Raw genomic sequence first — 26482 nt, forward strand, 5'->3', positions numbered from 1 at the left:
TACTTTGATAAAAAGTAACAATTTTATTTGAAAGAACCAGAATCACCAAGTATTTTTAAATGAATTTAATCAATACTTTAATATAGCAGTGTTAATATTGAGAAACTAGAAAATATGTGTGTGCAATAAACACCATGAAAATACACTTAAATATAATGATAAACGATTCTGTATTACAAAAACTCCTTTGTTTCATTAATCTTCATGGATTATTTGATGGCAGTGGACCTTTAACTTTCTGTTTAGCAGCCTTCTCATTTTTCAGCTGCAATAAAAGAAAAACAGCAATGGTCCAAGCACTAGTGTGTCAACAAATCAACCATGCAGTACTAATTAAGCTACTACTTTATAATAGAAATCTAGGTACTTACCTGGCCCCCAACACCACAATACCTCACAAATATGAGTTTATCCTCACACTCATTAGATGAAGAGAAATTCTATTAACACCATTTTACAGATGTGGAACACAGACCAAAAGACTAACTTGCATACTCAAGGTCACAAAGGAAGTCTCGGCAGCTCTCCTGAGTTCTTGGTTGTTGCTTTAACCACAAGATCATTCTTCCTCCCAATTGATTTTCCCCTCACTAGTTTCCTATTGCATGCTTTGATTTGCCAAAATATGTACCTGACTACCCTTTTTTACTGTGGATTTATATTCATCCCACTGCAATTTCAATATAGCAACTCCTTCAATTTTGCATGTATATACCATAGCTTTGGAAGCCAATAATTGGTCTATAGCACTCACTGGAGTGTGATGCATGGGTACATTAAACATTATTTTGAATAACTGTATTGAGAAGGTGTGTGGATCTTTGGTGTATAAGTGTTCACTGCACTGCCTTGAGAGACGGGGGGGGGGAAGATATCAAAGAGGGGTTGGGGAGATTTAAAGCAACATATTTAACCTGTGTCCCTTTTGTAATTTTATTGTATTCTTGAAGTGGAGTATCTTGTTTTGGTAGGGTTCTTTTAATATTTGTTAAATAAATACACCTGTTACTATGTGTTTACATTAGGCAAGACAAGGTCAAAGAAATACGCCTTGCAATTGGAATGGAAAGTGATGAGATTTGTGATGGTTTTTAGTCCCTGGGGGAGTTCATTCCAGACTCAGACCACTCCTGAAGAAAGTTATGTCTCCCGCACAGATGAGCTTTACTCTTATTGTTGAGAGTTCCATTGTGCCAGAGAAGTGAAATTGTCCACCATTGTCTTCATCCCAGAACATCTCACAGTCTTTTAGGTATCCTGGGCTGAGGTCATGGAGAGCTTTGAAGATAAGAACTGAGACCTTGAACTCAACTCAAAATTCTATGGGAAGCCAGTGTAGAGAGTAGAGGACAAGTGTGGCGCCCACCCACTTCCCAGGTTTTTCCAATAAGACAAGTGTGATATGCTCACAGTAGCCTGTGTTGCTGGGGAGACTAGCTGCAGCATTTTGTACTAGGTGGAGTTTTCTAAGTGCAAAGGTTTCATGTTCAGGTATATTACATTACATTACTGTAGTCCAGCCAAGTCTTCCTCCACTGGGATGGAAAAGAGTCTCCTAACCAAGCTGTGTTGGGGATCCAACCCACACAAGACCTGGAGGGGTTAAAGTGGCTAAGCAGACCAATTAACTGCCCAGGCTGCACCTGGAGAAGGAGACAGGGAGCAGGTCACTAATTGGAAATGGTCTCAGCTGGGCAGGAACAGGAGAAGCCTATATAAAGCCCAGAAGTTGTAAGCAACAAGAGGCTTCAAGGAAGTAGTCTATAGTGTGCGCGCGCGCGCGCGCAAACCAAGAAAAAGGGGGAAGCTAAAGGAAGAAGTCCACAGTAATAGCAGCAAGGAGTTGGACCATACAGACCTTGGCTGCTTGTTATAGGGCAATGGTTCTCAGCTAGGGGGGAGGTATGCAGAGGTCTTCCTACTGGGGGCGGAAACTCCTCTAGATATTTGCCTAGTTTTACAGCAGTCTACCAAAAAAAGCACTAGTGAAGTTGATACAAACTAAAATTTCATACAGACAATATCTTGTTTATACTGCTGTATATATTATACATGTAAGTAAGTATGAAATGTAAGTATGATGTTTATATTCCAATTAATTTATGTATAAATAAGAAAATATGCAATTTTTCAGTAATAGTGTGCTGGGACACATTTGTATTTTTAGGTCTGATTTTTGTAAGCAAGTAGTTTTTAAGTGAGGTGAAACGCAGGGGTATGCAAGACAAAAAAGACACTTGAAAGGGGTACAGTAGTCTGGAAAGGTTGAGAGCCACTGTTATAGGGTCCCTGGGCTGGAATCCAGAGTAGAGAGTGGGCTTGGGTTCTCCTTCCAGCCACTGGGAAGTGGCAGAGGGCACTGGGGACACCAGCCAGACAGCTGGTCTGGAAGGTCTTTGATTTCTCTGGATGGGGAGGACCTTAGTGACCTGGCTGGAGGGCCCTGCCATGAACAGGAAGCTGCAGCTCTGACAGCAAGATAGTCTCTTTCACTCTGTGGCCTAACAGAGAAGAGCAGTGCCTGGCACGAACCAATCCCTGGAGCTGCCAGCAGGAGGTGCCACATGCAGTGAGTGGACCCCATCACACAACCAGACACAGCTGAAAGTGCTACTTGTGGTGACTGTTGTGATGAGGGCTCAGTGTTGGCAAAGAATCCAAGAGTACTCCTAGACTATAGACTGAATTGACTAATTGTGGCTATGAACTTTCAGCCAAAGGACATGGCATAGTAAAATGTTTTATGCCATAAAAGCCAGCGCGCTTTTAAACGTCCAAATACACATTCTATCACCATTCTGCACTTGCTCAGCCTATAGTTGAACAGCTCCTGACTACTGTCCAGGCTGCTAGCGTATGGCTTCATGAGCCATGGCATTAAGGGGTAGGCTGGGTCCCCAAGGATAACTATAGGCATTTCAACATCCCAACAGTTATTTTCTGGTCTGGGAAAAAAGTCCCTTCGTGCCGCTTGTGAAACAGACCAGAGTTCCTGAAGATGCGAGCATCATGTACCTTTCCCAGCCATCCCACGTTGATGTTGGTGAAATGTCCCTTGTGATCCACCAATGCTTGCAGCACTATTGAGAAATACCCCTTACGGTTTATGTATTCGCCGGCTTGGTGCTCCGGTGCCAAGACAGGGATATGGGTTCCGTCTATCGCCCCACCACAGTTAGGGAATCCCGTTGCAGCAAAGCCATCCACTATGACCTGCACATTTCCCACGGTCATTACCCTTGATATCCGCAGATCTTTGATTGCGTTGGCTACTTGCATCACAGCAGCCCCCACAGTAGATCTGCCCACTCCATATTGAGTCCCGACTGACTGATAGCTGTCTGGCGTTGCAAGCTTCCACAGGGCTATTGCCACTCGCTTCTCAACTGTGAGGGCTGCTCTCATCTTAGTATTGTTGTACTTCAGGGCAGGGGAAAGCAAGTCACAAAGTTCCATGAAAGTGCCCTTACGCATGCAAAAGTTTTGCAACCACTGGGAATTGTCCCAGACCTGCAACACTATGCAGTCCCACCAGTCTATGCTTGTTTCCCGAGCCCAGAATCAGCATTCCACAGCATGAACCTGCCCCATTAGCACCATGATGCCCACATTGCCAGGGCCCGTGCGTTGAGAGAAGTCTGTGTCCATGTCCTCATCACTCACGTCAGCGAGCTGACGTCGCCTATTCGCCTGGTATCGCTTTGCCAGGTTCTGGTGCTGCATATACTGCTGGATAATGCGCGTGGTGTTTAATGTGCTCCTAATTGCCAAAGTGATCTGAGCAGGCTCCATGCTTGCCGTAGTATGGCATCTGCACAGAAAAAAGGTGCGGAACGGTTGTCTGCCGTTGCCCTGATGGAGGGAGGGGCGACTGACGACATGGCTTACAGGGTTGGCTTACTGGGAATTAAAATCAACAAAGGGGGTGGCTTTGCAAGAAACTGAATGGCCCCCTCAAGGATAGAACTCAAAACCTCAGGGATAGAACTCAAAACTGGGTTTAGCAGGCTGTTGATTTCACAGAGGTAGGGAGGGAGGAGAAAATGAATACAAAACAAATCCGGTCTATTTCTTGTTTTGAGCCACTTCATCTATCTTTATACATCTTGCTGTCAGCAGACTGTGCAGTACAACAGCTAGCCATCATCATCTCCTGGGTGCTCGGCAGAAGACGGTGCAGTATGACGACTAGCCATCATCTTCTGGTAGCTGGAGGTTAAAAGACAGTGCACTGCCGGTAGGACTCAATCGCCACAAGATGAAACAAGGGAAATGACCTGGCTGAGTCACTCCCATGTTTGCCCAGGCACCCGGTTAAAAGAGCACCCAGGACTATGTCGATGACGGCTACCAGTCATACTGCACTGTCTGCTGCCAAAAGGCAATAAACTGCTGCTGTGTAGCAATTCAGTACCACGTCTGCCAGCACCCAGGAGACATACGGTGATGGTTAGCTGAGCGGGCTCCATGCTTGCCGTGGTATGGTGTCTGCACAGGTAACTCAAGAAAAAAAGCGCAAAACGATTGTCTGCCCTTGCTTTCACGGAGGGAGGGAGGGAACGGGGGCCTGATGATATGTACCCAGAACCACCCGCGACAATGTTTTAGCCTCATCAGGCACTGGGATTTCTACCCAGAATTCAAATGGGCGGCGGAGACTGCGGGAACTGTGGGATAGCCACCCACAGTGCAACACTCCGGAAGTCGACGGTTGCCTCGGTACTGTGGACACACTCCGCCGACTACATGCACTTAGAGCATTTGTGTGGGGGGACACACAATCAACTGTATAAAAATGCTTTCTACAAAACCGACTTCTATTAATTCGACCTAATTTTGTAGTGTAGACGTACCCCGAGTTTGCTCAGGAACGGGAGGTTTGACGCTCTGTGATAGTTGGCTAGTATTGGGTTAGCCAGCATGGGTTTCTTCAATGTTTAGTCCAACTATTCTGTGTTTGAAGGAGGAAGGGAAGATTCCTTCTCTGAATGAGGCTGTGATGCTGGTAAACCAAGTGCCAGCTCTTGCAGAGTCTGTAGATGTCTGCTGAATACTGTGAAATTCATAGCTGGAAACCAAACCAGCTCACCTATATGTTAATATTGTTCTAGATAAGTGTTAGACTTGTAAGGATGTGTTTAGGTGCTATAAAAAGACTAAGTTGCTGCATGCATTAACATTATAATTGTAATGTTTGTATACCATGTTACAAGGTAAAATATAAGTTTAAAAATGCCTGCTCCAAACTTGTGAACTGGGAAGGGAAGAGTGGCTCATCCAGGAGGGCTATCAAAGTTGTGAGCCATTGTAGGACAAAAGCTTTAATTGCCCCATCCACCCATGGAGAAGTACATGTAGAGGGTCTCATCCCGTGAGTTGGAATGCTGCAAGAGGGAAATAAAGATAGTTGACATGGAACCATAGGCTGAACTCATTTAACCTGTAAATTATCTCATTTCTTTTTCCTAGTTAATAAATCCTCTGTTAATTTACTATGGGATTGGCTACCAGCATTGTCTTTGGTGTGAGATCTACGGTACAAATTGATCTGAGGAAAGTGACTGGTCACAACCTAAATGTTTTATGATTTCTGGTGTAAGTGACCATTTATCACTAAATCCAGCTTGCCTGGGTGGCAATATAGATTGGTGAGCCCAAGGGGATGGTCTGTGACTACATAGTAAGACTGTTACAGTGATCCAGAAGTTCACATTTGTTACTGGGTTGGTAAAATCTAATTATGATACATACCACTAGTTTGGGATATCTGCCCTGCCTTTATCAGTTTGTCTGCTCTGAGACTGGCACTCAGTTGTGAACCACTCTAGACAGCATGACCAAAGCATTGGCTATTTCACTCAGGAGTGGCACTAGTTGTGAATCTGACCTATGCCCTTCCTGGCTTGTGAAAGTCATGAACAAGTCTTGGATCAGGACTCCTTTAGGGTGTCCAAAACTTCTCGATGAGTCAATGTACTGAATTCTGAGAATGCAGTTGGTTCTTAGTTAGTGAGTGCAGGCAAAGCAGATCCATGCTGTTTGAGAAGACTTCCTGAATGTGTGTGATTGTTTTAGTGAAGTAGGATAGTTTTTTGTGGTGCTTGGTGTTCTTGGCTCTGCTACAGGTTGTAGGCATTCAGGATTGAAGGAATTTACCACTCTGGCTAGTTCCTTGGCGTGGGATTTGGCAGCCTCAAAGAAGGCTGATAGGAAAGCTCTTGGCTTGAAATACAGCCTCAGTATAGGCTTTGAGGAATTTGTTTCATCCTGTCGGAATCAGTCTTTGTATTTCCACCCTCTCTCTTCATCCAGCACAGGGTGTCAGAAAATCAAGATAATCTGTGTGGCCAATGGGGAGAAGGGGTCATTTGGGGGCAAACACGTCAATGGCAGAGGCCAGTGTAGAATGATTCACCAGGTCCTTGATTCCTCACCCCGTGGGCGGGGTGCTGTTCTCCTTCAGCAGGCTTTGGAATTTGTTGGAGTACGAGTCAGCTATGTGGGTAAGGCCCTGCATTTTCTGATTTTGTTTAAATTTTCTGGAAATTTATCCACATTTGTTACAAAAAATAAAAAGGGGTGAAAAATCAGTGCAAAAAATGAACTTTGCAGTTTTCTGTATAAATTTCACTCTCCTCTTTCCTGTTTTTGTTTTTTTAACTTTCAAAACAGCCCTAATTTTTCATTTTTGACTACTTTTGGTATGAAAAGTAGTTCACTAACTTATTTGCTTTGAATGCTATAAACATCCATTCTATCGGTAGAACAGGTAATAAGTATGGGATGGGCGTGGGATTGACAGCAGAACACATCAGCGCTCAAGTCATTCCAGTACTTCTGATCCATCCCCATCCCCACTCTGGAAAAAGAGATGGTGGATCAGAAACTAGGGCCACCCAGGTTACTGAGCCACCATCTCACCTTCGAGAGAGGGGAGGTGGGAAGTTCTGGCCCTTCCAATATTTGGGTGGGGAAAAATAATTGCTTTTATAAAACCTAGGAATTTTTTGGTTAAAAATGAAAACAAAAAGGCCAGACATGATCTGTGAAAGTCCTAGGGAGACAAGTGAGGAGATGGGTTTTGCGGGGGTTGTATCTGTGGTCTTGTTAGTATCAATATAGAAATCTCCCAGGACAACTGGGGTATTTTACCACCATTGCCAACCGCATGCCAGTGAGCTCCTTCATGAATCCTTTTCTGTGGTGGTCTGTTTTCAAAGAAAATGAATGGAGTACCAATTGGCTTTTTGTCATTTCTAGGTCGGGGCGTACCAAGTATCCTGGGAGAATGCGATTGGCTACTACAGAACTTGCTCTGTCATCCAGCCAGGTCTTGGTGATGCAGGCTATATCAGGAGCCTCATCACTGATGTGGTTGTGTATTGTTCGTTAGCAGTAGGTCTTGCATTGATCAACATCCGCTTTAGTTTGTGATGCCTTGTGCTGTCTGTTTCTGACCTGTGGACTATGTAGTGGACCTGTGCATCATACAGGTGTGTTATGTCTGGCAGCTAGCTTCTTTTTGCTTTCCTGTTTTCTTGGACCGGTCCTCCCAATTTGAACTGTGATAGGTAATGAAGTACATGTTGCCATGGGATGTTCCAAGTGCAGGAACGGGTTGTCTGGTTTACCAGTTGCCATAGGAAAGGCAGCTCTGTTGGATATATTTTGGATCTGTAACTTGGCTGAGTCTTGGGAAGAGGCAGAGCAGTGTTTCCCTGGAGCAGTGATGGGTATGCTGGAAGCAAGGTGGCATAACAGGAATGAAAACTGTAATAAATGACAATAATAGGGCTGAGTCCAGCAAGAGGAAGTGTCAATGGCATCAGACATCCATTTCCTTTAAATAAACTGTCTGTCATGACACCCCTGTTGCTCTTACCTGCTTTGGGAGGGAGATGTAGAGGGTGAGAAATGGCACTTACCTTTTAGTCTTGTCTGAGTAAGAGCTGAAAAGTAGCCTGCCAGCAGGTGGAGAGGTATCTAGAGGAGCAGGGCTGGGTCTCCTTCCTTTTAAAAAAAGAAAAGGCGTACTTGTGGCACCTTAGAGACTAACCAATTTATTTGAGCATAAGCTTTCATGAGCTACAGATCTGATGAAGTGAACTATAGCTCACGAAAGCTTATGCTCAAATAAATTGGTTAGTCTCTAAGGTGCCACAAGTACTCCTTTTCTTTTTGCGAATACAGACTAACACGGCTGTTACTCTGAAACCTTCCTTTTAAAAGAACACAGCCCTTAGGATGGTTGTGGATGGTTCCTGAGCTGAGGGAGTGACTGGGAGAGGAATCACAGCCCCACTTTAATCTTTTGAAAATTAAAGGAAATTTTCTGAAAAATAGTAAGTGACCAGAGCTGGTGCTGGTTGTGTGGGGCCAGCGAGAGATGGACCCTGCTGCTGCCACTGGTGCTAGGTCCCCATTGGGAAGATTCTTTGCAGGGTCAGGGTCTTACTCACTTTTTTGACATACATGCCTAAAGTTATGCACACGGCTAAGTCCTGCTGTGGGACTACTCATTTGCTCAAGAAAAAGAAAATGCCTCAGTCTTTGCAGAATTGAATCAAATATCTGAAATTCTTACCTCTTCACCAAGGAAAAGAAAATACTTGAAAATGTCTTGAGACTTAGTAGTAATGCTATATCTATAAACTGTTACATTTGCAAAATCTGTAGCACTTTTCTTTTTTTGTAATGTTTCTCAAGAAAAGATTCAATTTCAAAGACCAGTTCTCACAGAAACAAACGCTACCTGATGCGGGAAACAAGCATAACATTAGGCTTTATCAAAACTAGTTAAGTGAAATATTACTTTATAGAGGAATGGGTAGAATTCACTTCCGGCTAAGATGGTGGAGTTAAACCAGAATCTGAATGACTACATATAAATTAAAGAGGTATTAAGCAGTTTTGTGCCTGAGAATGGCAGTCCATGTTTTTCTGGGTATCCGAAGGAGGTTTGTGGGTTTATTTTGTTTTTACAGTTTCTCCTAGTTGTCCAAAACAATTACTGATATTTTTGTTTCTGTGATTGTTTGGTATTTTGGTGCAGTTATGCTTTGGCTTTCCTCTGGCCAAAGCAAGTTAAGTTTTTAAATTAAATATGCCTGATCTCGGTGAGAAGGTCACTGAACTATTCCAGATATGATTGGCCTATGGACCTACACTATGTCATAACCATTTTCAGAATGGTAGCCATGTTTACTCTGTATCGGGGAAAAAGAACGAGGGTACTAGTGGCACTTCAGACTAACAAATGTATTTGGGCATAAGCTTTTGTGGAGTAAACCCCACTTCATCACCATGCATGGAGTGGAAAATACAGTAGATATATCTATATGAGAGAGATCAATTAAGGTGGGCTATTATCAGTAGGAGGAAGAAAAAACTTTTGTAGTGATAATCAGGATGGCCCATTTCAAAGGTAGACAAGAAGGTGTGAGTAACAGTAGGGGGAAAAATTAGCCTGGGGAAATAGTTTTTAGTTTGGGAGTGGATGGGTCATTAGTCTTTATTCAAGCCTAATTTAATGGTGTCCAGTTTGCAAATTAATTCCAGTTCTGCAGTTTCTCGTTGGAGTCTGTTTTTGTAGGGTTTTTTTGTTGAATTGCAACTTTTAGGTCTGTAATTGAGTGTCCAGAGAGGTTGAAGTGTTATAATTCTTGACGTCTGATTTGTGTCCATTGATGCTTCTGCGTAGAGACTGTCCGGTTTGGCCAATGTACATGGCAGAGGGGCATTGATTGATTTGTCTCGTTAGAGTTGGTATGGCAACCCCCATTTTTTCATGTTGGGGGTGTGTGTGTGTATGTGTGTATATATATATATATATATATATATATATATATATATATATATATATATATATATATATATATATAATCTTCCTACTGTATTTTCCACTCCATGCATCTGATGAAGTGAGTTTTAGCCCATGAAAGCTTATGCTAAATAAATTTGTTAGTCTCTAAGGTGCCATTAGTATTCCTCGTTCTTTATGTTGTAACCCTCATTTTGAAATGCTAATACATTTTTCAGGATCAGAATACCAGTTAAAGCAATGTGCACCATTGTAGGCAAGTTCAATTTTAAGTTTATCCACCTTAAATTGAGCCTCTTTACTTTTAAGGAACATGTTTGTATTAAACCTAAATACAATGACTTGCCCGTTGCTGGTACTGTTTTTCAAAGTAAGCCATGTCCTCTTCTTCAGAACTCCTTAAATTAGAAACTTGCTTTGCTGCACTAGAGCCACCTGAAGAAACACAAAACAAATGTCTATTAAAAATACTTGTTTTTATTTCAATATGCTTTATATTTGGAAAAAGATTTTCAAACGAAAATTTCAGTCTGCACAAGGGAGAAGTGCCCTATTTTACTTAAAAGCAATACCTTCAGCCAAGTAAGCAGCACTGTTAACTAGGTCTGGAATGAAAAGACCAGTAGTCTCTATGAGAGGCCTCAGAGGAGCTACATTGTAACTACCATCTTACTAGCCATGGGACAGAAGTGACGTTACAGCTATGTCGATATAGGCAGAAAGTCATAGCCCAGTATTACACTGAGTAAATACATACAGTGTGTTCTCTTACTGGAAACAAAAATGGAGAGACAGTACTCCAGTGAATAGAGGATTCCATTATTAAAGGAAACAGGTGCGGGGGAGGGCATCAAAAGCAAGAAAATCTAGTTCTTAAACTAATCATTTAGTTTCTCTAAAACATTAAACTAATGAGAGAGATTCTCTAAAACAATGAAAAAACCCTTGTTTTGAAAATCTTGATTACAGAAAAGTTTGTATATTAATTACATACACCCCTCTTAGAGGAAATGTCTTAAATATTTGCTTTAGTTTTGAACTCTAATGTACACCTTTAAGCTTTCCCTAACATCAAAAAGTCAACATTATACAGTGTACTCAGTATCAAGGCAATCTGACATTAATACACAACAATTTAAAAAAAAAAAAAAAAAGCATGGTAGTTCATTTCATTACCACTTGTTAATTGTGAGCTGGCTTGTGCAGAACTGGATGGGCCTTGGAATGCTTTTAGAAATGGATGGTCCATGCCACTACTAGGTGACTCTAGAAATTCAGCAGAGGGTGCCCCTAATAGAAAACATATTGGGGGGAAAAATTAGCTTCACAAGAAGAGTTAATCATACATGATGGAAACCAAACATACTTACCAGTTAAAATAAATAATGCTGATACTTAGTAAACAGCATGAAAAAATTATGCATTGTGTATCATCCAGAACACTAGAACAAAGTAGGTGTGGTAAAAGAACCAAAGTATGGCTTGAAAAGAAATTAAATGGCTGAGCTCTTCTCCTCCTGTTGCTGTGACTGTACTATACGGGAACTACATTGCAGAAAGATCGTGGAGACCAGACCCAGATTTTAAAATATAATCAAATACCAACAGTGTTTCAAAATAAAGACTCCTGATTCTCTTTACTCCCCTGTAATGTAGTTTTGAATGTAGAAGTTCTCTAAGAACCAGGGGTGTAAGATGATAACCCAGTTCTACATATGCCCAATTTTGTTACAAGATTACAATTAATACTCAGTATACAAATCAGCTTGAAATCCCACTATGAATTGTGCCTTACACTGGGGAAAAAAATCATTTATCTGCATGTGTCAGGCTGAAAACTTAAAATGAATAATAAGAGAAAACAAAGATACCCCAACATGTAACTGTTAATGGGGAATCATCAATGAATGGGAGTGTTTCTAACGGGCATCTGTTCTTAGCCCAATGTCATTCAACATCTGTACGGGTGACCTGGAAAAAAATATAAAATCATGGCTAGTAAAGTTTGCAGATGACACAAAAATTGGTGGAATGGTAAACAGTGATAAGGATAAGTCAGTTATGCAGAGTGATCTGAATCATTTGGTAAACTGGGCTCATTCAAATAATATGCATTTCAGTATGGCCAAATGCAAAATCATACATCTAAAGAACAAAGAATTAGATCACACATGCGGGATGGGGACTGTATCTTGGGAAGAAGTGCTTCTAATGAGGACTTACCCTTATGGGTTAGATGACCAAGTGGCACATGAGAGCCACAGAGCTATATTGGGATAAGAGGGCCAATTCAGTTCTTTAATATATAAACAGGGGAATATCAAGTAGGCATTTCAATGTCTTCATTGAATGTCAATATCCTTCAACCAGAATGTAATCTTCTGGATACAGAAATGAATGAATTTCATAGAACTGGAAGGGACCTCAAGAGATCATTGAGTCCAGTCCCTGACACTCAAGGCAGGACTAAGTATTATCTAGACCATACCTGACAGGTGTCTGTCCAACCTGCTTCCAAAATCCCCAGTGATGGAGATTCCATAATGTCCCGAGGCAATTTATTTCAGTGCTTAACCACCCTGACAGTTAAGAAGTTTTTCCTAATGTCCAATCTAAACTGCCCTTGGTGCAATTTAAGCCCATTGCTTCTTGTCCGATCCTCAGGGGTTAAGAACAATTTTTCTCCCTCTTCCTTGTAACAACCTTTTTATGTACTTGAAAACTATTATGTCCCCTCGGTCTTCTCTTCTCCAGACTAAACAAATCCACTTTTTTCAATCTTCCCTCATAGGCCATGTTTTCTAAACCTTTAATCATTTTCGTTGCTCTTCTCTGGACTTCTTCAATTTGTCCACATCTTTCCTGAAATGTGGCATCCAGAACTGGACACAATACTCCAGTTGAGGCCTAATCAGTGCAGAGTAGAGCAGAAGAATTACTTCTCATGTCTTGATTACAATACTCTTGCTTATGTTTACCTTTTTTGCAACAGCGTTATATTGTTGACTCAAAGTTAGCTTGTGATCCACTATGACCCCCAGATCCCTTTCCACAGTACTCCTTCCTAGACAGTCATTTCCCATTTTGTATGTGTGCAACATTGTCCCCTTCCTAAGTGGAGCACTTTGCATTTGTCTTTATTGAATTTCATTCTATTTACTTCAGACCATTTCTCTAGTTTGTCCAGATCATTTTGAATTTTAATCCTATCCTCCAAAGCACTTGCAACCCCTCCCAGCTTGGTATTGTCTGCAAACTTTTACTGTACTCTCTGCTATTATCTAAATCAGGGATCAGCAACCCTTGGCATGCAGCCAGTCAGGGAAAACCGCTGGCAGGCTGGGACGGTTTCTTTCCCTGTAGCATCTGCAGGTTCGGCTGATTGCAGCTCCTACTGGGCGTGGTTCGCTGTTCCCACAGCCCCTGTTGACCTGGAAGTGGCAGCCAGCACATCCCTCAGCCCGCACAGCTTCCCGCAGCCCCCATTGGCCTGGAATAGCAAACCGCAGTCAGTGTGAGCTGCAATCAGCAGAACCTACGGATGCTGCAGATAAAGAAACCGTCCCAGCCCGCCAGCAGATTTCCCTGACGAGACACATGCCAAAGGTTGCTGATCCCTGATCCTAAATCATTGATGAAGATATTGAACAAAACCAGACCCAGAACCAACCTCTGCAGGACCCCACTCGTTATGCTCTTCCAGCATGACTGAACCACTGATAACTACTCTCTGGGAATGATTTTCCAACCAGTTATACATTCACCTTACAGTAGCTCCATCTAGGTTGTAGTTCCCTAGCTTGTTAATGAGAAGGTCATGCAAGACAGTATCAAAAGCCTTACTAACATCAAGATAGACAACATCTACCACTTCCCCCTTATCCACAAGGCTTGTTACCCTGTCAAAGAAGGCTATCAGGTTTGTTTCACATGATTTGTTCTTGACAAATCCATGCTGACTGTTGTTTATCACCTTCTTCTCTTCTAGGTGTTTTTAAATTGATTGCTTAATTATTTGCTCCATTATCTTTCCAGGTACAGAAGTTAAGCTGACTGTTCTGTAATTCCCCAGGTTATCCTTATTTCCCTTTTTTATAGATGGGCACTGTATTTGCCCTTTTCCAGTCTTCTGGAATCTATTCCATGACTTCTCAAAGATAATTGCTAATGGGTCAGATATCTCCTCAGTCAACTCCTTGTGTATTCTAGGATGCAATTCATCAGGCCATGGTGATTTGAAGACCTCTAATTTGTCTAAGTAATTTTTGACTTGTTCTTTCCCTATTTTAGACTCTGATCCTACCTCATTTTCACTGGCATTCACTGTTAGATGTCCAATTGCCACCAACCTTCTTGGTGAAAACCGAAATCAAGTCATTAAGCACCTCTGCCATTTCCACATTTTCTGTTAGTCTCTCTCTCCCTCCCTCCCCCCACATTGAGTAATGGGCCTATTCTGCCCTTGGTCTTCCTCTTGCTTCTAACGTATTCGTAGCATGTTTTCTTGTTTCCTTTTATGTCCCTAGCTAGTTTGATCTTGTTTTGTGCCTTGGCTTTTCCAATTTTGTCCCTACATACATATGTTTATATTCATCCTTTGTAATTTGACCAAGTTTCCACTTTTTGCAGGACTTTTTTTTTTTATCATTGAAGATCTCCTGGTTAAGCCAGAGTGGTCTCTTGCCATAGTGACTCTTTCCTAAACAGTGGAATAGTTTGTTCTTGTGCCCTTAATAATGTCTCTTTGGAAAAACTGCCAACAGTCATCAATTGTTTTTCCCCTTAGATTTGCTTCCCATGGGATTTTACCGACCAGCTTCCTGAGTTTGCTAAAGTCTGCCTTCTTGAAATCCATTGTCTTTATTGTGCTGTTCTCCCTCCTACCATTCCTTAGAATCATGAACTCTACCATTTCATGATCACTTTTACCCAAGTTGCCTTCCACTTTCAAATTCTCAACCAGTTCCTCCCTGTTTGTCAAAATCAAATGTAGAAGAGCCTTCCCCGTAGTAGTTTTCTCCACTTTCTGAAATAAAAAATTGTCTCCAATACATTCCAAGAACTTGTTGGATAATCTATGCCCTCCTGTGTTTTCCCAACAGATGTCTGGGTACTTGAAGTCGCCCATCACCACCAAGTCCTGTGCTTTGGATGATTTTGTTAGTTTAAAAGAAGCCGCCTCCACCTCTTCCTGGTTTGGTGGTCTGCAGTAGACCCCTACCACTACATCACCTTTTTGTTTTTATCCCTTTTTGTTCTTACCCAGAGACTTTCAACAAGTCTGTTTCTTATTTCTATCTCAACCTCAGTCCAAGTGTATACATTTTTAATACATAAGGCCAGGGCTGGCTCTACTGTTTTTGCTGCCCCAAGCAGCATGCCGAATTGCCACCTGAAAAAGGGAGCTGCCGCCGAATTGCTACCGTGGAACTGTGAAGATACAAGCTGATGCCAAATTGTCATGGCGGTGAAAAAACCCATGCAGCCCTAATGATGCATGGACTGCCGCCCCTGGCACCTGTTTGGAAAGCTGGAGCCTGGAGCCGGCCCTGTTTAAGGCAATACCTCCTCCCTTTTTTCCCTGCCATCCTTCCTGAGCAAGCTGTATCCTTTTATACCAATATTCCAGTCATGCATATTATTCCACCAAGTCTCCATGATGCCAACTATGTCATATCTTCTAATTTCTATAGCTTCTTTTCTACAAGAAGTCAGAAGATGATCATCTCTTGCCTTTAAATCTATAAAAAAAAAAAAAATCAGGAATTGGGAGTCCCCATCCTATTGGAAAGTCTAACTTGCCCTGAAACTTCATATTTCAAGAGACTTTCATATAAGAAAATTAAATAGACAAAGGATCAAAATATTATCTCAAGTCTCCTGCACTTACCGACTCCGCTGTCATCAAGTCTCATGTAGCCTTCGGCCAGTGAACTAAAGCCAGTTAATCCTCCCATTGCAGCATAAGGAACATCCTGCCCCACAGGTTTTCCCTGGGCTAAGCGCTCTTGTTTAGTTTCCACAACCGTTTCATGAGCATATGTTGGCTGACCACACCCACAGGTAAAGCAGCTGTGAAATCCTGAACATTTAGAACCTAAATAAAAAGTATTCAGAGTGAGATAATGGAGTCTATTCATTTATTATCTCTCACACACTACAGTTTCCCTAAATTGTTGCTTTCCCAAGCACTGCTGGTTTCTTTCCATGCATAAGTACCCAACCACACTTTCCATTTGGATGCTCTATAAGAAAAAGGATGAACATGTGCTTAAATCATGGGAATCTGAGTTCTATTCCTGGAATCAGTCCCAGGCAAATCGAAGGATTGATTGTGCACGTGCTCCTACAATTTGTCCAACAATTTAAACGAGGTGGAGGCTGCTTCAGCTAAGGCAGGGGTGGGCAAACTACAGCCTGCAGGCTGCATCCAGACCATCAAACCTTTTAATCCAGCCCTCTATCTCTTACCAGGGAGCAGGATCAGGGGCTTGCCCTGCTTGTGCCATAGCTCCATGTGGCTCCCGAAAGCAGTGGCATGTCCCCCACCTCCAGCTCCTACATGTAAGAGCAACCAGGGGGGCTCCACACACTACGCCTGCCCCAAGCACTGGCTCTGCAGCTCCCATTGGCTGGAATGGGTGCCTGCAGACAGGGCAGAACGCAGAGCTGCCTGGCCAGGGCTGTGCCTCTGTGTAAAAGCCGGGGGGGGGACATGCTGCTGCTACTACTGCTTCTGAGAGCTGCAGAGGCAGCACCTGCAGATGGGGCAGCTCGCAGACCCACCTGGCCGCGCCGCCGCATAGGAGCCGGACTCAGAGGGGGGACATGTTGCGGCTTCCGGGAGCTGCTTGAGGTAAGCGCTGCCCAGAGCCTGCACCCCTGACCTCCTCCTGGGCCCCTACCCCAGCCCTCACCCTGGAACCTGTACCCCCTCCCACACCCACCCCAACCCCCTACCTCAGCCCAGAGCCCCCTCCTGCACCCTGAACTCATTTCTGGCCCCACCCCAGAGCCCACAGCTGGAGCCTGCACCCCAACCTGCAATTTCATGAGCATTCATAGCCCACCACACAATTTCCATACCCAGATGTGGCCCTCAAGTCAAAAAGTTTGCCCACCCCTGAGCTAAGGTAACAACTAGTGAGTGAGATCCACTGTTGTTATGCTCCCCCAGATGGCATCAGTAGCGTAGCTAGTGGAGGAGCAGGGCAACGGCCGCTCTCCCACTGAGCAGAAGTGGCACCTTTTTAATTTTTTGGCGCCTTTAATTTTTACTCACCTGGCAGCGCTCCGTGTCTTTCAGCATTGGGTCCTTCTCTCGCTCCGGGTCTTCGGCGGCACTGAAGGACCCCAACACCACCACCACCACCAAAATGCTGCAGAAGACCCAGAGCGAGCGAAGGACCCGATGCCGAAGACCTCAAGCGCCGCTGCGGGTGGCGCCTTTTTTTTTATCTCCGCTCCTCTTGTTTTCTCCACCTGGCTACGCCACTGGATAGCAGCAATAGTTCTGACTTCTTCACCTCCCTTGCCAATTGGCTCTAGCTGTTCTGTAGAATGGGCACAGTCACACCCAGCAGCAGCATGTAGCCCAACATATGCCCAGCCAAGAAGGATTCATGGACCTAAATCAGGGCACAGAATGGTCCAACTGATCAGTCACAAGTCTGGGATTCTAGCAACCTGAGTTCACTTCCCAGATCTGCCATGGACTCCCTGTGTGACCTTGGGAAAGTTATTTACAGGCATAGACTTTTAAGCCAGAAGGGACCATTGTGATCACCTAGTCTGACCTCCTGCATACTGCAGGCCACAGAACCTCATTCACCTACTCCTGTAGTAGACCCATAACCTCTGGCTGAGTTACTGAAGTCTTCAAATCATGATTTAAAGGCTTCCAGTTACAGAGAATCCACCACTTACTCTACTTTAAACCTGCAAGTGACCTGCGCCCATACTGCAGAGGAAAGTGGAAAACCCCCTGGGGTGAAACCTTTTCCTAACCCCCAAATTGGCAATCAGTTGGACTCTGAGCATGTCAGCAAGACCCACCAGCCAGACACCTGAGAAAAAATTCTCTGTAGCAACTCAGCCTCCCACTCTGATGTCCCCACTACAGCCACTGGGAATATTTGTACTAGCAGTGACTGATGGGTCATACACCATTTTAGGCAGTCTCATTATACCATCCCCTCCATAAACTAAAACCAGTTAAGTTTTTTGCCCCCACTGCTCTCCTTGGAAGGCTGTCCCAGACCTTGCCTCCTCTAATGGTTAGAAACCTTCAACTAATTTCAAACCTAAACCTATTTATGGCTAGTTTATATCAATTTGTTCTTGTTTCAACATCGGTGCTTAACTTAAATAACTCCATTTCATCTCTGGGGTGTGTGAGTGAGAGAGAGAACATACACCTCTCTACAGGCTTCATTGGGTTAGGGTAAACAAGCCAAACCCCTTGAGTCTCCTCTCATAAGGGAGGTTTTCCATTCCTTTGATCATTATAGTAACCATTCTCTGCACCTGTTCCAGTCTGAATTCATCTTTCTTATACATGGGAGACCAGAACTGCACACAGTATTCCAGATGAGGTCTCACCAGTGCCTTGTATAATGGTAATAACACTTCCCTATCTCTACTGGAAATACCTCACCTGATGCATCCTAGGATTGCATTTAACCTTTTTCACCGCTGTATCACATTAGCAGCTCATAGTCATCCTGTCATCAACAAACCTAGGTCTTTCTCCTCCTCTGTTCCTTTCCACAGGTTCATCCACAGCTTATAGCAAAAATTCTTATTAGTCTTTAAGTGCATGACCTTGAACTATTAAATTTCATCCCATTTCTATTCCAATTTTTAAGGTTCTCCAGATTTTCTTGTGTGATATTCCAGTCCTCCCCTGTTTTGGCAGTACCTCCCAACTTTGTCATCCACAAATTTTATTAGAACACTGCCATGTTTTGGACCTTCACAGTGGTACTCAAACTGTGATTCAAGACTCCCAAAATTCTTCTTGGTGCTCTACAAAATGGAACACTTGCGATACAAGAAATGGGGGACTGTAAAGCTGGGAACAGGAGAGAGGCTACGAAGAGTCTCTATTACAAAGTAGACCACAGAATGAAATATCTGAAAAACTACTACCACGGTTACTTCTTTATGATTGAATCAAGAGCACTGTGATGACTTAGTCCCATCTTTGGGAGCAAAGAAATCACTTCACTCTATATTTCTATACACATATATACTACAGCTTATAAGAGTATATAGGATAAACCCAGTGGATATATACTCCTACAGAAAACAAAAAATCCATCAACACTATTCCGGTATTGATCCTGTTCCTCACCGATCACAGCCATTGCTTGCAACCAGGATGGTTTTATTTATTTGTTTAAAGAAAAGGAAGTACCCTGATTTGTATAAAAACAAAAGCCAGGGTTCCAAATATTCTAGTCACAAGGCAAAGGAGACTGAGAGCCAAGATTGTGTAAACTAACTCCAGTATAATAAAAATCTACAATTTTCAAGAGAGGGGTCAATTCCTGACATCTTCTACAGAATTTTCAAACACAGCCAGGCCTCTTAACTATCATATATACTTGAAGCATTAGAAAATTTATTAAGCATAATATGACCTGTCATTCAAAAATATTATATTCGTTTGTAGTTTAAAGATTCAGTATGAAACAATCCAGTTACACTTAAACTAATTTGCTACATATGATTTAGAGTTAATTCTTGAAAGGCTGTTATATCAATGTTGTATATTATTCTGTTAGATATTATTCCCCATGCTGCAAGCAAAACTGGTTTATGAGATCCTTCCTCTATAAATTATTTCTCATACTTCATGCAAGTAATTTACTAGCAATCTAGAAATCTAGCTAAAAATATCCATCAATATATCATTTGAAGAGCTCTAAAAGACAGAAAATCATCTGAAGAAGTGGGTTTTTTACCCATGAAAGCTTATGCCTTAATAAATCCGTTAGTCTTTAAGGTGCCACCGGATTCCTTGTTGTTTTTGTGGATAGAGACTAACACAGCTACCCCTCTGATACTTGAGTACATAGTTTAACTGCTGATAATAATTCCTGTTTTAGGGCCAAATCCTAGTCCCACTAAAGTCAATAGCAAAACTTCAACTGAACTGAGTGATACCTGAATTTAACCATTAGTATATTAAATTAGTGTTACCAATAATCTTGCATGGGCATGAAGTGCTATTTCCTGCTAAGTTTAGAAAATATACCTATATTTAAAGCCTATGCTGCTTAAGTTAGTAGTAACGAATACTGCATGTGTATTTATAAGAAACTAACTTACAGGAGTTACAGGAAAATCCAGGTGCTGCACTGTGCTGATCAGCAAAATGCTTGCATCTACAACGAATGGGCTGAGTGCCATTAAGAGGGACATAGTGATAGGATTTGCACTGGCAACGGCTCACTCGACAGGGTACACAAATAGGACGATTTTTTGGAATCTCTTCATAATCTGTTTTGTGTTGTTTATACCTAAAAACAGAAAAAAAATAAATTAGTACATATGCATATGGGCTATAACAATACCCTAATAGTTCAAAGAGACCAAGTCACTGAGGTACCAACATGGCTGCAACAACACTGCAAACAATTATAGCTCAAAGTCATTCAGCATTTACCATTAAAAATTTCTTTAAGGAATTTATAATTTAGATTTCAAGTTTAATGCAGAGATACATTTAGTTCTTCTACAAACAAAAAATGTGCTCATTCTCACAAAAGGTAGGTTTCGTTGCTGTGTGGGGTTTCAAGTGCTTTTTAAGTTATACTCTAGTGAAAAAATATGGCAGACCTTTAAATTTGCCTTTGGCACCATTTCAAGTATATATTTTCAAAGCAGTATGTGGTGATGGAATCAAATGGTCATAGATCCACACAATAAGTGTAAATATATCAGTAAATTCAAAGCTCTGAACTCTTGAATTTATCTCTGACTACTTCAATCTCTGGTAGACTCACAGTTCCAAGCATAAATTGCATTTATAGATCACTATAGAATGATTTCATTCGTCTCAAAAATGCTTCCTTAAATTACATCACTCTTTTCACCCCAGATTCTCGAGTTAACTACTGCTATGACACTGCGTTTTATAAACATTTTACATTTTCTAAGTAAAAACAAAGTTCAGCAGCAAGAAGAAAAACAAAACAAAACTCACCTATGGGTACAAAAACAGAGTGTTTCCGGGCCCACAAGTTTACAGTCCATCCCAGTTGGTGATCTCCAGCTCACGTACAATCTGTTCTGTAATCGTATTGGTAACATTTTTCTTTTGTATTCTTCATATTGCTCAGGGGTAAAGAGTTTCCCTCTATCATCATCACCTACAATTCTGCAACATATAATTGTGTTTCATAATATTTTAATTACATTTAACTTTCAGTAAAATTGAGGGAGGCAAAGGTAGATTGCAATTCTGAAAATATATAATGATACACCAGTAAACAACACTGAATATTATTTTATCTTCCATAATAGTACCCTAGAGATAGCCTTTGTAAGGAACTGTACTCAAGTTTTTAAACAAATGCTTATAAACTGGCTTTAACGGTATGGAAAAAAGAACAGGAGTACTTGTGCACTTTAGAGACTAACAAATTTATTTGAGCATAAGCTTTTGTGGGCTACAGCCCCCTGCATCGGATGCATAGAATATGCATATAGTAAGAAGATATATATATACATACAGAGAACATGAAAAGGTGGAAGTAGCCATACCAACTGTAAGAGGCTAATTAATTAAGATGGTATGAAAAGTGTGTAAAGAAGGGCTAGGGAAGGATGGAGTGGAGCGGCAAGCTACCAAGTTCCTTTTTACGTTGAAGAAAATGGACTGCAAGTCAGGAGTTCTGAGGTCTTCCTAGCTCTGACGCAGATTTCCTGCATGACCACTAATAAGCCACGTCATCTCTCTATTGCAGAGGTCCGCAAACTGTGGGGCACGACCCCCTAGGGGAGTATGGAGGAATGTTTGGTGGGGTGTGGTGGTGACCAGGCCAGCCCCCACAGGGGGTGGAGAGGAAGTGCCACCCAGCCCCCCCTCCCAACTCTGTTCTGGCCCTGGCCCTAGCCTCAGCCTCACTGCAGCTCTGCACCCACTGCAGCCCAGCTGTGGCTCCACCCCAGCCTGGGCCCCTGGCCGCGACTTTGTTCCTGGCCCCAGCCCTGGCTCTGCTCCCAGCCCCAGCCCCACTCTAAGTCTTGCTCCCTTACCCCTATCCACGTCTCCCCACCTGCCCCAGGAGCTGTGACCCTACTCCCATCCTTGGCTCAGGGGCGGGGGGCATGACCCTAAAATGTTCAGGGGCCACTGCTGTATGGTTATGTCTTCGCTCCAGTTATCTATTCTTGAGTTAACTCTTCTGAAGTTAACCCAGCTTGAATCACAGCTGCTACACCATGAAATAACACTCAAGATGTATTGAATGGTATATTAGCAGCGCAAAGTGATTGTGTAAGCCAGTAGGTTTCAACCTTTCCAAACTACTGTACCCCTTTCAGAAGTCTTGATTTGCCTTGCGTACCCCAAGTTTCACCTCACTTAAAAACTACTTGCGTACAAAATCAGACATAAAAATACAAAAGTGTCACAGCATACGACTGAAAAATTGCTTATTTTCTCATTTTGACTATATTAAATTTTAGTTTGTACTGACTTCGACAGTGCTTTTTATGCAGCCTGTTTTAAAACTAGGCAAATATCAAGATGAGTTGATGTACCCCTTGGAAAACCTCTGCGTACCCCCAAAGGTACGCGAAACCCAGTTGAGAACCACTGCTATAAGCAGCTGATGAGCCATGCTAACCAGAGCAATAACCTACATCCCAACAGGCCAGCCAACTTGAATTAACTATGCTCAAGATTTGTGTATGTGGACAGGACTCAAGGGGCAACACTCAAGTTATAATTCTAGTTAACTCTGCAATAAGGACAAGCCCTAAAAGGCCTTCGGTTTCCTCATTTGTAAAACAGAAATAATACTTACCTGCCTCATGGAGTTGTTAAACTTCATTCATTCATGTTTATAAAATGCTATAAAAATTTATAGTATTATTGTAAGTTGCATGTGTTAAGACTTTCTACAAATAGATATAACATAGGCCTGTTTTTCAGTAAGCTACAGTGTGGATATACATATGCAAATTCACAATATATCAGTAACATACAATATCACATAATGTGCGCTAATATATTTCATCAACACCTGATATAACAATTTATTGAAATTTACCCTCCTTTTTAAAGCATTTTGAACATATATGGATAAAAAGTATGATTACCTGCATCTTTCATATTTTACTGAATGTTTTCTTAAGCTAAAAATAGTGTGCAAGGTATTGCATCACGTAGGGTAAGTAAAACAGGAGCTAATTCACTTTTGCGGTTTTTTAAAAGTTATTATTTTAATAAGATGCACCTAGAGATTCTTACAAATGGGGACATTTTTATAATTGTCAAAATAAAATGTGTGTCAATTTGTATTTCCTGAAAAAAATAGTTGAACTGGCTTACTGTCCTCCCAAACTATTTCACAAAAGTTTACTCATGGGCAGATGGCAGGCATACAAGCACGCCTGGGCATGGGGAACATAAACATAATTTCCATTCTCATATTTCAACTGAGATATATCTAAAAGATGAGTTTATATATGTCAACAGAAAAGGTACTTGCATGTCAAAATATTCACAGACAAAGCTCAATGAGACAAATATTAATAGAGCCATAATACCAGAGATAAAGGCATTGCATGGGGTAGTTGGAAGATTTCCCTCTCCCTGCCTTTGAAAAAGAAACATTTTTTAAAGTTCTGAAGTGTTCTGATGTATCCACAGAACTCATTAAAACATTCTAGAGTCCTGGTGAATCCTAAATTTTGCTGAGCTCTCCTATCCAGAATTTCAATCAATGATAACTTAAAAATCAGCTGTAGCATATCGCACAGCAAGAAAAGAAAGAAGTCTAACACCAAAACGTAGATAACACCAGGATTATAACCTCAGGTGGAGTATTAAATAACATTTTTATTTACAAAACACTGCTTCCCGTTGCTAAGCAAGAAGCTTTGTTGCTTTGGTGTTTCCATGGAGGAAAAAAGCGTTCTTCCCATGTCTCAAAAAAACAAAACAAAACAAAAAAGATTCCAGGTTCCTAAAGATATTTGGATGGGGACAGATTTGCATGAGAAGAGAACCTTGTCAGATAAAATATACTGGTATAATTTGCCATGTGACATCAGGTTCTGCAGATGTGGCCTTTGTTAACAAGCATGTTACCTCTGGAGACACAAATCCACAGTTTGAAAACTGCAAAACTAAGCATCCCTGATGGTATCTTCTAGACCAGTGGTCTCCAAACTTTTTGGATCACGCACCCCCAGGGCCAGCTCTAGGGAAGCGAAAAAAAAAAAAAAGAGCTGCTGCCAGCGTGTCACTGAAGACGGAGCAGGAAGAACCGAGCTGCCGCCGGCATGCCTCCGAAGAATCAAAGGTCCAGGAGCGCTGCTGCCGCCATGCCGGCGGTGCTCCTTCACTGGCGCTCCTCCTGCCGCGCAACCCCAGGGATGGTCTTGCGTACCCCGTGGGGTGCGCACTCCACTTTGGAGACCACTGTTCTAGACTGAGCACTGAGTCCCATTGGGTAGATAGAAAGATTAACCTAAATAATAATCTCTCCAGAAGCCTGTGGAACCCCATAAAATTAGGTCCCTAATCCATGAACTATTGGAACTCATTTACAAAACTTTTCTTAAACATTACATGAATATATCATCTCATACTACAGAATTAGAATTTATAATCCCTATTCCATGAGGAGATATCTTTGAGCTATAATGTATCTTAATTAAAACTATCTTTAGATAGGTCTTTTCCTCAAAAAAAGCATTTTATTAAAAAAATCCCATTTAAATACAAATATCTGATTTTTTTTTTTAAATCATTGATTTTTATCTACCCTGCCTCCAGGGGAACCTCTCTCTATACTCTGGCAGAGCGCCTCCCCGAGTCTAACAGCAGAGGCTGACTTGGCTGAGAAATTACCCAGTGTCCAACCCTTCTAATTTAGAGGATTCCCCTACCTGGATGCTCCAAACCACCCCCGCCAGGGATTCCCGTTTATTCCCTCGTAAAACGGTATTTCAGCTTTATTAAAGTGTTCCCCGAGGAGAGTCACTCCTGCTTCTTCAACCAGCACCCGCCATCTCCAGCCCAGGGGATAGGGAGCCTGACCCCCGCAGCCCACCCCCAAGCGGGGCAGGAGAAAGAGCCTGCGAACTACACCCCAGGCACCTGCGCCCCCATCCCCAGGAGAGGGGCGGCGACCCACGCCCCAGCCCCAGCCGAGCGGGGACGGGGACCGACCCCGGGGCCAGGTGAGACCGTGACACACCAGGAAGGGCCTTAACATTATCCGCAGCCCTCTGAAACTCAGGGCGGTCCCGTCCCGGGGCAGGCGGCCCCTCACCTCCGGTACTCCAGGTACTCGTCCACCGCCGCCGCGCCCCCGGCCTGCACCCGCAGCCGCTCCATCCGCGCCGGTCTCCCAGGCCCGGGGCGGGACGGGGGGGAGCGCCTCGCAGCGCCGGCTGCCCGCTCGGAAGCGCCGCCCTCCCAGCCGAGGGGGAAGGCGGCTCCGGCGGGAGACGAGCGCTTGCCCCCGCCCTTCGCGCGGCTGGGCCGTTGCTCGGCTGGCGCCGGTTCAACGGGTCTCCAGCGGGGACTGGCCGACTGCGCCCGCCCAGTCTCCGCAGTATCCCCCCAGCGCGGCCGGCGCCTCAGTCCAGCCCGCCCCCCGGGGCAGTTTTATCCCCCTGGTCTTTCTGCGGCGGGAGAGGAATCAGCGGGGTAGAAGGGCTGGTGATATAGCCACAGGGGTGTGTAGCTTTGCCAGCGAGAGGTTTCTAGTGCAGACAAGGCTTTCATTGCCTTTATACTGGTATAAGGCCAGGGCCGCACTAGGGGCTTAGCTACCTTACAGAGTTGTATGGACAACCATCAGCTTCCGTGGACAAAAGGGTGGAGGTGTACACACTGGAAGGCTCCTCCCGCCCATGGAACTCCCCGGCTATGCCGACATAACAGAACCACCTTCCTCAGAGGGGTAGAGCTTTTTGCAGCAAAGTTATATTGACAGAGTGTCAGTGGTAGACACTGCACTTAGTTATGTCCCTGTAAATGGTCTCTAGGAGGTGTCCATCCTAACCCCTCTGAACTCTGCTGCCCCGCGCCCAGGAACACAGGCTTCTGCCCCTCCCTCCTTTAAAGGCCCATGAATTTTTGAAATTCCACTTTCTGTTTGCTCCCTGTGGACAGCTCACATCGCATCTTCCCAGCCAGCCATACAGCAAATGCTCTCCCGCTTGGAGCACACCTGAATTGTTGGATCTGCTGGCTCTGTGGGGAGAGGAGGCTGTGCAGTCCCAGCTCCACTCCAGTAGGAACTTCGATACTTATGGGCAGATTTCTTATGGCCTCTTGGATAAGGGCTACAAACGGGACATGCATCAGTGCCATGAGAAGATCAAGGAGCAGAGGTAGGCGTACCAGAAGGCAAGGGAGTCAAACTGTTGCTCTGGTGCTGTGCTGAAGACCTGCTGCTTCTATAAGGA

At 43.2% G+C, this 26482-nt stretch overlaps 2 protein-coding genes across 3 annotated transcripts in view; both read right to left on the reverse strand.

Moving 5' to 3' along the window:
• The window catches only part of STK31 (serine/threonine kinase 31), a 94966-nt gene extending 87060 nt beyond the window's left edge, over nucleotides 1-7906 (reverse strand). Inside the window, exon 1 of the mRNA XM_073333714.1 lies at nucleotides 7273-7906. The gene's annotated coding sequence lies outside the window, so the exon portion shown is untranslated. The remainder of the gene's footprint in view (nucleotides 1-7272) is intronic.
• Nucleotides 81-25532, reverse strand: FAM221A (family with sequence similarity 221 member A). 2 transcript variants are annotated; one of them, XR_012157515.2, is made up of 8 exons: nucleotides 25339-25532; nucleotides 21033-21206; nucleotides 20156-20346; nucleotides 15711-15917; nucleotides 10997-11110; nucleotides 10167-10255; nucleotides 7926-8010; nucleotides 81-265 (listed from the first exon to the last, which is right to left on the reverse strand). XR_012157515.2 is itself a non-coding variant. In XM_073333711.2 (7 exons), the coding sequence occupies exons 1-7, from the start codon at nucleotides 25401-25403 to the stop codon at nucleotides 203-205; spliced, it is 903 nt and encodes a 300-aa protein (XP_073189812.1). In that variant the 5' UTR covers nucleotides 25404-25525; the 3' UTR covers nucleotides 81-202. The 2 variants fall into 2 exon arrangements, 1 of the variants encoding a protein (XP_073189812.1); XM_073333711.2 differs by lacking the exon at nucleotides 7926-8010 and having other exon boundaries at nucleotides 25339-25525.
• Between the last annotated feature and the right edge of the window lie 950 nt (nucleotides 25533-26482).

Source organism: Lepidochelys kempii, chromosome 2, assembly GCF_965140285.1.
Source record: "Lepidochelys kempii isolate rLepKem1 chromosome 2, rLepKem1.hap1, whole genome shotgun sequence".
NCBI classification, from domain to species: Eukaryota; Metazoa; Chordata; order Testudines; family Cheloniidae; genus Lepidochelys; species Lepidochelys kempii.

Excerpts from the sequence above, each read along its gene's own strand:
- FAM221A (XM_073333711.2), bottom strand. The coding sequence starts at position 25,403 with ATGGAGCGGCTGCGGGTGCAGGCCGGGGGCGCGGCGGCGGTGGACGAG. Across the intron at positions 20,347-21,032 it reads CTCTGTTTTTGTACCCATAG|GTATAAACAACACAAAACAG; the intron begins GTGAGTTTTGTT and ends TTCTGTTTTTAG. Across the intron at positions 10,256-10,996 it reads CAGCTCACAATTAACAAGTG|GTGGCTCTAGTGCAGCAAAG; the intron begins GTAATGAAATGA and ends GTGTTTCTTCAG.